Here is a 10,907-nt window from a genome sequence, read left to right on the forward strand (position 1 = left end):
CACCCCTTGAATATTTTTTCCCTTTTACCATTGGATTTTTTTAAGTAAAATTTGAGTATTTTTTATGAGTTTCACGCCCAAATCAAGGTGTTGCAAAAAATCAGGTAATCCAGAAAAAGGTTTCAATATGCGAAATCACTATAACTTTATTACTACAAATAAATATAAAACTTCTTTTATCATATACCCTTTTCTGAAATCTAAACTATGATCGTCAAAATCTCGATTATATCATCCGATTTTATAACTCTTTGATCAATCAATGAATTAAAGAACCTAATTCTGCGATTCTGGTCAATACGTTTCTATTAGTTTATGCTTTGATCTTGCCTAAATTACCTTCGATCCGACTTAGAACCTATGATTTGACAACCAGATGTTCTAAGCACTATCTTTCAGTGCTGCTACTTGCTATGAAAGAACGTGAACGAGAAACGCGCCAGATTTAGCCACCGTACCGTGTATTTTTCTTGTTGACAGTTGACCTAGCTCTACTGTGAGCCATAGAAGACGTGATTGGTTCAAAAAATTTGCGTGGCAAAAGGACTGACGCGCGTGTAATTATACTGCTGTCATTGAAAGACCATTGCAGCTCAGTGAAGCAGCCGCGTACGGTACGACGGGAAGAGCACTGAAAGCAGCTTCCGATGGGGCTGAAGAATACCACGGCGACCAGCCGACCATCGTCGAGAGCATCAGGACCGTGGAAGGACGGCTGGTGCGCGTGGAGGCCTTCGTCCTCCTCAGCAGCAGCCTCCTGGGCTCCTGGCCCGACTCATCATCCTGAGCCGGCACCGGCACGGCGGCACCAGCGCGGCGACAAGCCCTTCCGCTTCCTCGTCTGGGCGGCGGTCTACACGCTCCCCGCCGTCCTCGTCCCACACCATCGGCCTGCTGAAGGCCGGCCCGTTCCACGACCAGACCTTCGTGCTGTGTGGGCGCCGCCCTCCTGGTGCAGGCCGGCGCCAGCCGACTCCCTCACCGCCTACAACCTATCAACCACGGCGTAGTAATGCTTTTTCGCTGCGCGACGTCGAGCGGTGGAAGCGGGCGCTGCTGTGGCAGGGCCTGCAGATCCTGATGGTGCTGTGGGTGATGGTCCGCTGCGAGGGCCGGAACAAGAGCTACAGCGCCACGATCTGGGTGTTCTGGACCCTGAGCATCGCCAAGGCCCACGCCAAGTTCCAGGCGCTGAGGAGGCGGCGGCGAGCAGGGAGGACGTACGGCCTCATGAAAAAGTACACCAAGCGGTGGGCGCCGACCACATGATGACGGAGCTCGAGTCCGGCCATGTCTTCCGACACCGCCACCATGCAAGGAACGCCGCCACCATACATATTCCACGGCGATTCGGTGAAGACTTCACCCTCCCGTACTTCTCCAAGCCGGACTACAGGACGGCCATCGCCGCGTGCGCCTTCATCACAACGGTCGACACCGTCTGGCAGTGGATCGATGGCCAGAGCGCGAGCGTCTTCAGCAGGGAGCACGGCGGCATCCTCGAAGACGTCGCCCGGTCGTTCACGGTATTCAAGCTGCTCAACCGGAGGTTCTGCAAGTACGAGCTGCCCACGCACTTCCACACACGGTCCTCGTGTGGCACGTCGGGACGGCCATCTGCGAGGCGATGACGCCGCGACAGGCGGTGCCGCGCTCGCCGGCGACCGTCTGGCGTCTGGTGGCGAAGTGCCTGTCGGACTACTGCGCCTACCTGGTGGCGTTCGTCCCGGACATGCTGCCGGTGCACGGCTACGACACGAGGCGGGTCTTCAACGCGGTCGTCATGGAGGCCCGGGAGCACCTCGCCGGGTGTGGCGCCATGAGAGGCAGGCGCGTCAAGCTACTGGAGCTGCAGCAGGGAGCTCACTGTATTGGCCTATTGGGGATGGGAGCGAAGCTCGGGAGTGAGCTCAGGTAAGTCCACGATAGAGCCTGGAAGGTGTTGGCTGACTTCTGGGCGGAGCTCGTCCTCTTCCTCGCGTCGCGCCGTCTTCTGATGAGCAACCGAAACTTTTTTGCAGCTTCGTCCTAGTTACGTCGTGATCTTTACGCTTTCATGGTTCATCTGCTGCTTGGATAATTAATTGTTCATGGCCCCAAATCCTAATTAAATTTGCGTACAACAGCGTGCCCACTAAAATGGATTTGAAATGTGTTTGGTGTTTATGTCGCTAAGCCGTGCGGAGTTATTGGAGCGGGACGACAAAGCAGGGTACAACAACTGGAAACTCATGCCGTATCATATTTGGTCGAGGGTCAGGCCAAAGTTCGCAATCAACTCAAGAATAAGAAGAAGAGAAGCATATGGTGGCAGACTTATGAGTTGATTTGATCTTAATCAGCAACCAGCTTCTCATTATCCCACCAAGGCACCAACTGATATAAAAGAACACTTAGAGGACAGCTTGATTCACCTACTGAGGACATCAGCTAACCAGTTCATTATATATTACAGAGATGGTAAAATAACATGAGGAAAAAACGATAGCTTCACCATTTTTGCACATTAAATACTTTTTTTACATGGAAAGTGACCTCATAAATTGATATCCGAGGACCAAAATTGATCTACTCTCCAGATTTCAAAGCATACAGCAACTCCTGGCAATTAAAGACAAGAGCACAGTATCATCAGAGGTGCAACAATGAGCAAGCATAATCTCAGTAAATCTATTTCAAGACTGGGCCTTGCACTTACCAGATCACCGTTGCTTGAGGCAAATGAAGGGTGAAGGTCCGAAAGAAGTTTATCTCCCCTCAGTCTTTCCAAGCCATCAAATGGACGTGGTTCTGCCTCACCTGTACTGGAAGCCTTTGAGCCAACACTTCCATTGTGCCGGTCCATCCTTATGTACATCTCAAGTTCTTCGTCTTTCCGAGACAATTGAGGAGCAATGAGCTGAAAGAATGCAAATTTCAGTCTTTCTTGGATTGTTCAAAAGCCAAGAAGATATTTATTGAGACAAAGGAATCACCTTTACAAGATGTTGAATGGACAAGGTTGGTCGACAACTTAGATAGGGCTTTTCCAAATTAGGCGTGCTTTGTCCATTGATAGGAAGGAGAACAAGATACAAGTGGAACTGCAAAATAGAAATATGGACAATTCAGCACAGTAGAGGCATCTGCTGTGACAAAAAGGTTGGCAACCCTTTCCTACTCCCTTGAAGAGAAGGGGAAAAAGAGTAAAAGGCCAGCAACACTGGAGAAACATGCCATGAGTGCAAAACTCGCAATTCTGTCCCTCTTTGAAACATGTTTCAATTCATAAATAATTCCTAAATTCTAAAGTATAACTATGAGAAAATGACTATGTCCAGAAGAGCATAAATACAAAATGAAATTCACGTTCACTATCTGATCGCATGCAGTTTTAAAATACCTCTTTATCCATTTCATCAGTAGTACGGAGGTGATCAACCAATTTTGCAATGCGCCCACTCCTCCCTATTCTGCCATTGGAACTAGCACTGCCATGTCGATTCTGGCTCCGTGTACCATTTTTTCCCCATGCAAGCATCTCTCCCCGCAGTGGGGATGTGGCCAAAATTTCTTTTCCACCAACTACTTCGTTTTCTTCAACGCTTTGGTCACTACTGCCAATGGTTCTAGCAGGTGAAGCTTGTGATGCAGACCTCTTCCTACACCTTCTCTGTCTTAAATCTGGAGAATGATCATCAGCAGAAGATGGCTCTTTGGTGACCTCATTGGCATTTTCTTCTTGTATATCCTCATCATCAGAGCCAGTAGGGGCAATATCAGGGGTTACGGTTCTGCCTCTGCCCCGTGTTTGCATATTTCTCCTGTACTTCCGTGCAAAGGCAGTGGCGGTTGCTTTTGCTGTGGAACGCTTCTTACCAATTGCCTCGGACTGTCTTCGAAATGTTTCCTCAATGGTTTCTTGAATCTTTTTAATGAAAAAAACAACAGGGCATTGATGTTGATGGTCAAATATAAGATTATAAAGAAAATGAATTTTGCATAAGCATATAAAGTGCTGGTACTTCAAAAGCATAGGAGCACACCTTTTTATTCCGAGTCTTCTCCTGTTCACTGAAAGCAAGCTCCTGAAGTGACAAGTATATTAGGACTTCAAAGAACTAAATGAGGCTAATAAAACAAATAACTAATGATTATGGGGCTCATAGACATCACCTCTTCCTCGTACTTGTCAATATCTGGATATAAGGCTGTAATCAGTGCATCATAATTAGGATCATCCCTCAAAGAACGTCTGCTTGCACAATGAGTGCGACATGCTGGGCATTCATTATTTCTGCAAAATCAGAGCACTGATTCACTCTATTTTATGATCTGGAGTGAAAATTAGGCTGTAAATTCCACATTTTAAGATTGTTACTGTGACATGATTTCAGAAATATGGTGTCTGCTACCATACCCTAGTCGCATAGATTTATCAATGCAGTCTCTACAGAACCGGTGCAAACATTCCATAACTGTCCTTGTCTTCCGGATAATGCCTGCAAATTAGAAGGATTATATTCTCAAACTTGAAACTTGTAAATTATTGTAAATCTGACAGAAATATATTGCTTGATTTGCATCATCATCTGACAGAAAATGATGCAAATCAAGCAATATATTCTCAAACTTGAAACTTGTAAATTATTGTAGTTAGTAACAGATTTTCTACTTGGATCTGCTAGGGTTTAATCCATGACCTTCCTTAGCTTAGATTAATACAACCACTTAGCATGTTTTGTAAAATGACGAGGCGATAAACAGCACTATATGCCTATAACTGGAAAGGAATGATACTATCAGATGTGACACATGATAGCTGGTGAAATTAGAGATGAACTGACTCCAGAATCAGCAAGGGTACAGCCACAGTGGACACGAAATATTACAAGGGTCAGAAAGTGGATCACATCTAAACATACAGTATGATTTACATTTGGCATAATCCACCAAAAACAGTGTCGAGTATATGATACAAGGAAGCCACATTATCATGATAAAAATAACTGGAGGATGAGTTTCTCCTAACAGATTGCTAGTGCTGACAATTCAATGTAGAAACACAGCTCCTACAAATCCAATGCTTCAATGTAGATATGCTAAATAACAAAATAACAAAAAAAATGCTATGGATGAGGAATGTGTCAATGTAGCGATGCTACATATTACAACAAATGAAAGAAAACTAATGCAAGTGCACAGGTATCCTTCAAAGTGTCTCAACTGAACAATAACTAGTTGACACCAATAAATAGCATAGTCTTATCAACAATAGTTTGCAGATCACCATTTTACTAACGACACAAAATACACAATTGCATTAATGAAACAATCTGGCTGTTTAATATGCTAGGTTAAATAATGCAGTGAAACCGAAAAAAACTTCAGATATGTACACAAGCATAAGGGCATCATACCATGTCCAGGTTTCAATTTTCAAGTGAGAAATCTGAAGAACAAAAACATAATATCAAAAGCTCTAAGAAAATTGAGAAAGGATATTCTCACCTAAACAGATAGGGCACTGTACCTCCTTCCGTATCTCTGCTAATTTCACAAGCATAAACCTGAGAGAGGAAACAGTTCAGATCTTCAGACCATGTAAAACATCAAATCTTTCAAAGCCCGTGAACCTCAACAATGATCTTGAATCTATGTAGTGCACTGAGATGCAGCTAAAGTATACTAAATATAGCTATTTTCTATTGAAGTAACAAAAATATAGCTCTTGTATGATACTACACAAAGATCGCATATAGAAGGCGTAAGCGACGGTTGGTATTTAAATAAAAAGCTGAATATTAGAGCATACTTAAGTACTCAACTATCCAGGAGGTATCAGCACTGTAATAGTCATGGTAAAGACTTGCTTAACAGCTGCGATGAATATATTGATAGAGACACCTAACCAAAAAGAATACCAAAATTGGTCTTGACACTGAAACCGATCTGTAGTATCTGTCACATCTTATGAATTTCCAAAGTATGTGCATTGCTGATTGGAAAACATGGTTTGCATTTCTAACAAAGAATCATGTATGTGGGAGGGGGTGGAATCACAGGGAAAAAGAAATCCTCTACACCGAACAGAGTTAGAACACCTAAGGCAACATCAATCAGGATCGTCTATGCCAGGGAAACAACAGTTTCAAAATAGAAACTCGCAAGCTGCTACAGATCATCAACATTACAGTCGGAACTGGAAGCTCTTCCAACGTATAGCTAAAGCCATGGCAGACAGAGCAGTTCAGAGAACTTCAGATGAGATTCGAGCATAACAGTACAAGTGCACGACACAAACAGGTAGCTGCACAACTGAAACTGATAGGGCCTACTCCCCGCCGGCAGGCGACCAATCTCCATCGCGGCCATGCCGGCATCGTGATGGAAGCATGCACCCCGCACGTAGAAGACGGTCCCTAGCTCAACAGAGCTGATGTCAATCATCCATGTCGTCCGCTCTGCGATCGGTGCGGTTGCATAGACGCGACCCGATCACAGGAACTAAGCAACCATGCCCGAAACGGGCAGCTCATCAAGCACCAAGCCCACAGGCTCCGGCAGGCACCGCTTCGGACGAGTCACCGGCGGGTCGGGACTCGGGAAACGAGGAACCGAGGGTGAGGTGCACGAGGCGTGGGCACGCGAGACGGCGGCAAGCCATATCGCATAGGCAACCGCACGGGATCCACGAGCCCGGACGGGGTGGGAGGGAGAGAACGCGCAGGAGGGGAGGAAAGCTCACTCGTCGTTGCCGCCGCCGTCGCTCTGCGAGGACTCGCTGTCGCCGTCCGCGCCGCCGCCATCCTCCGCGTCCGAATCTGCCAAACCCATCGAAGCACACAGAAGCCTCTCAGCCATATCCGCGCGGAGATACAGAACGCGACATGCACATCGCGAGAGCGAGGGTCGCGGGAGGGCGGCCCCGATGCCGTCATCAAGCTCACCGTCTTCGAGTCCGCGCTGCGGCTTTGGCTCGGTCAACCTCCGCTTGGCGGCGCCCCCGCTCGGCAGCGGCGGGCGTCCTCCTCTTCCTTCTCCTACGCCTCCGCCGCCGCCGGAGGTGGCGGCGTCAGAGCCGGGAGCCGCGACGTAGTCGCGGGGTCTCGAGGAGGCCGATGGGAGCCGGCGCTTCTGCGCGGGCATTCTGGCTTTCTCTGCCCCTAGGATCTTGGGTCTGGGATTGCGGCGGGGGTGCGGGGCGGTGGTTGGCCACCCCCGCGAGGCGTGCGGGGCTTGGGAGGGGAGGCGGTGTGGGTCGACGGGGAGGATGGGGGAGGGAGGGCAGGAGTATATGGAGAGGTGGGAGGTGGCCAGGTGGGTTGCGGGAGCCTGCGAAGGGAGGCGGAGAGAAAGAGGAAAATAAAGCAGGGGCTCGCGAGGCCGGAGGGGTGTTCGTCTTGTGGTGGCCTGCAGGTTTGGGTCTCTCTCTCTCTCTCTCTCTGACTGACTGCCGGTGGGGGCCGGCGCCTGATGCTTCCGCTCGGACTGGCTTAGGAAGTCGCGCGGCGAGATACTAGGGGCGAGGCAGCAACAGCAAGCGACGCGCGGGACATGCAGGCGTCAAGGCCGCCTCGCCTGCCGGCTGCCGCCTTCCGCGTTCCTGGGCTTGGCGGCTGGCAGCGGCGACTCCGATTCCGCCTGAGGAGGAACCGAGGAAGCCGAGGGCTGTTCTTGCATACCGCTCGGCGCTCGATCTATACGTGGGAACACGCAGGTGTTCTTGTTTCAGATTGAGGCAGAGATTGCAGAACATGCGTCGGGCAAATCGCTGCTGCGTCGCCGGCTTAGCTGTTGTTTGCTGTAGAAGCATCGTCGTCCACGTCCCCGGCTTCGCTCTGCGGCGAGCAGCCTGAGACCCACCTCTGCCGGCGTTGCTCCGCCTCTCTCACCGTGCGCGGCTGCCAGTTGGGTCTAATCAATCTTCAATGTTGCCGCTTCCGGCTGCCGGCAATCTGCCAACCTTTCCAGCCTCCAGCGGCCGGCGGACTGGCGGAGATCAGCTCAGGAGATCTTCCATGGCCCCGCTTATAAATTGATCTCTGTTCGTCAGTTTGTAGAGCACATTGAAAGGAAACCATCCAGGACGAAAACACAGCATAGACTCTTCAGTTTGCGTAGCTTACAGCAGGGGAGTGGCCATTTTTGATAGCAAGGCAGCAACGGTGGTCAGTGGAACAGCAACCTGAGCAAGTCACCGACGTACTAGCAAGGTAAGACAACTGAAAACAAAAGGGCCACTAATTCAGTCCAATCAAAACCAAGTGTTCCCACGATGGAATGACACTATTTTATCGGAGAAAGGAAGCGTATATGCAGAAGTCAATTGCACTGGAAGCATAAAATACTTCCCTTTCCTGACGAAGCTAGGCATGCAAAAGAATGTTTCAGAAGATGCAGCACTAATTAAGATATGTTCAGTTATTCACACAGCTCTACTACTGATGGAGCGTGGAAACTTCTAGTTATGCTGTGATGGAGAGGTTACAACTTACAAGGGCTAATAGCAACTCTTCAGTTCATTAGGCTACAAACGGTCAGGCTGTCTGATAACGATATGCTAATTTTATTAGATCCCGCTAGTTGCTTGCTGCGATTGGTACAACGTTGCAAGTTGTATGTCTGTAAACGTGTGTCCCTCATGCTTTCGACTTAAATTAAGAACACTGATACTTTTAGTCCACGGTTGCAGGAGGAAAAGATAGGGAGCAGCTAGGTAGCTATTCGGGGGAGAAAAGAAAACACTTCAGGCTCTGAGCAAGAATCCAGACTCTAGAAGCTTTCTGTCAACAGAAGTCATAAACTAGAAACCAATTTGATAGAGCAATCCACATATCAATTGCGGTGGCGCAAGGAAAATCAGGTTCTTGCGTTCCATAGCCGCCTGCCTGTCTACAAACTACAGAGAGAACCTGAAGTGGACGTGAGCTCGAGGGACAAGCACAAGCAGGAGATGTGGCCCGGCCTCGGGCCTCGGCGGCTACGCCACGGAACTATGGAAGCATCACGGTAACAATGGCCAAGGAAGTAAGGATCAATGCTGGCCCAGTAATTCGCCGCGACAGCCATGCCGTCCACATGAAAATAGTTACCATGGCGGAGACATGCACACCATCGAAAGCACGGCCTGAGACGCCACGCACGTTCAATGCTTCTAGCGGGGATCCATATCTCTTGCTGCTAGACGGTGATCAGCTCGCCCGACGCCACGAGCAGAGAGCAAATAGGAGCAATCCGAACGAAGCAATCGTGGCGCACATTGTTCTACCAACTCTAGCCTAAGCTCACCGCGGGTGCGCACGTGCCTCGCCGGATGCCAGTCTGCAGCAATTACGAGCCGGAGCTAGCGGCTAGCGCGCAAGACACGAGGCGGCGACAAGGTCGTCGGATCGCCTTGACGGCCACGCGATACGACCTGGGAGAGGTCGGAGAAGGTGGGAGGTGACAGGTAAGTCGTGGGTGGGGCTTACCCATCCATGCTGCCGGCGCTCACGGTCGACTCGCTGTCGGTGTCGCTCCCGTCTTCTCCTCCTCCGCCGCCGCCCCCGTCGTCTTCGGGATCTGCGAAACCACCCGGACAGAGACGAAACCCCTCAGACGCATCCACGGACCCAGGGCATCGAACGCGACGCGCGCGTGGAGAGGCAGGGGCGCGCCGCGGGTTCGTTCGTCTCACCACCGCCGTCGCGAGGCTCCTGGTGCAGCGCGCTCCCCCGACGCGCGGAGGTGTCCCCGTCCACCTCACGCGAGCCTCCGCCCCGGCCTCCGTCGCCGCCACCGGCGGCGTGCCGCGCCGCGACGCGGCCGTCGGGATCGTCCGGGGTGGGCGACGGGAACGGGCGCTTCTGGGCGGGCATTTCGCGTCAGGGCCCCCACGACCTCCCGGCGGCTGCGGCGGCGTTCCCTTCTCGAGGCGCTGGGGGGGTGGGGGGGAGGAGGAGGAGGGGCGGTGGCGGTGGTTTCGTTGACAGGGAGGAGAGCGTGAGGGAGGAAGGGTGGGGGTGTGGGAACTGCGGGGCGGAGGCAGAGGCGCAGGGCAGGGCAGGGCAGAGGGAGAAAGGACGGGAGAGAGAGGAAAGAGAGAAGGGAGGGACGCGACGCGACGCGCCCGCGTTGTTGTGCGTAGTGTGCGTGCGTGTTCGTGTGGCAGGTCTGACCGGATTCGACGAGGGCTGGACGCGACAGACGGCCAGCCGGCCAGGGGAGAGGACAGGGAAAGCGAGGGGCGTACGGGACGTTCAGGCCGGCGGCGCCCGGGGTGCTGGGCAGGGCTGCGCGAGCGACACAGCAGCGGGCCGTTGGCGAATCCCGTCCGGCGCGGCGGCCTGCGGCCGTGGTTCATCACGTGTTGAAGTGGTTGAGTGTACGGTTGAGATCTAGTTCCCGTTTCTTTTGAAAAGCGAGATCTGATTTCGAAAATTCTTCGGCGTCGCAGCCAAGATAGCATTGCGTATATGTATGTAGGAGTATAGTCCAGTGATGAGGCCGTCTCAGAAAAATATAAACGGGTATGATTTGGACCATCTTCTGCTACAGCTAAGATTCTGCGTTCCCTTTTTTTATTTTATTTTCCTTCTCGAGAGAATGGACTCTAGGTGGGCCTTCTGATATCTGTTGAGGCCGAGAGAGAGCTGGGTGGGTCGTGTAGCAAAATTAGCTCAAGGCCTAACGAGCGAGGATTGTGTAGCAGGCCGAATTGGGTTTCTAGTACCGAATTGTGCAGCAGACCTGCCCTGCAACTGGCATGTCCTAAAAATATAAACGTGCCATTTCTTCTATTTTCTTCTTAGATTCTGCGTTCTTTTAACTATTTTATTTTATTTATTTTCATGAGAGTGGATTCTAATATTTTTAGGGAAAAACATATACGATCATTCATTTGCAAAAATGTTCATAGGTACGTGGAGGAACTCCGGTGGGCAAAT

The 10,907-nt window shown here is 50.6% G+C and overlaps 1 protein-coding gene across 2 annotated transcripts; it reads right to left on the reverse strand.

The window, feature by feature from the left end:
- Positions 1-2,327: 2,327 nt before the first annotated feature.
- On the reverse strand, positions 2,328-9,984 carry LOC101784876 (putative E3 ubiquitin-protein ligase RING1a). Of its 2 annotated transcripts, none has more exons than XM_004970193.3 (10): positions 9,659-9,984; positions 9,453-9,543; positions 5,491-5,549; positions 4,400-4,481; positions 4,156-4,276; positions 4,026-4,067; positions 3,383-3,907; positions 2,976-3,083; positions 2,699-2,899; positions 2,328-2,601 (listed from the first exon to the last, which is right to left on the reverse strand). In XM_004970193.3, the coding sequence occupies exons 1-10, from the start codon at positions 9,837-9,839 to the stop codon at positions 2,569-2,571; spliced, it is 1,443 nt and encodes a 480-aa protein (XP_004970250.1). In that variant the 5' UTR covers positions 9,840-9,984; the 3' UTR covers positions 2,328-2,568. The 2 variants fall into 2 exon arrangements, with proteins under 2 accessions (XP_004970250.1, XP_004970249.1); XM_004970192.4 differs by lacking the exons at positions 9,453-9,543; positions 9,659-9,984 and adding exons at positions 6,728-6,803; positions 6,930-7,364.
- Between the last annotated feature and the right edge of the window lie 923 nt (positions 9,985-10,907).

Source organism: Setaria italica, chromosome V (genome assembly GCF_000263155.2).
Source record: "Setaria italica strain Yugu1 chromosome V, Setaria_italica_v2.0, whole genome shotgun sequence".
NCBI classification, from domain to species: domain Eukaryota; kingdom Viridiplantae; phylum Streptophyta; class Magnoliopsida; order Poales; family Poaceae; genus Setaria; species Setaria italica.

Bases quoted from the DNA above. Each gene is read 5' to 3' on its own strand.
- LOC101784876 (XM_004970192.4), bottom strand. From the start codon at position 7,128: ATGCCCGCGCAGAAGCGCCGGCTCCCATCGGCCTCCTCGAGACCCCGC. The intron at 4,068-4,155 runs GTGATGTCTATG...TTGTCACTTCAG, and splicing joins TTGACAAGTACGAGGAAGAG to GAGCTTGCTTTCAGTGAACA. The intron at 2,602-2,698 runs GTAAGTGCAAGG...TTTAATTGCCAG, and splicing joins CCTCAAGCAACGGTGATCTG to GAGTTGCTGTATGCTTTGAA.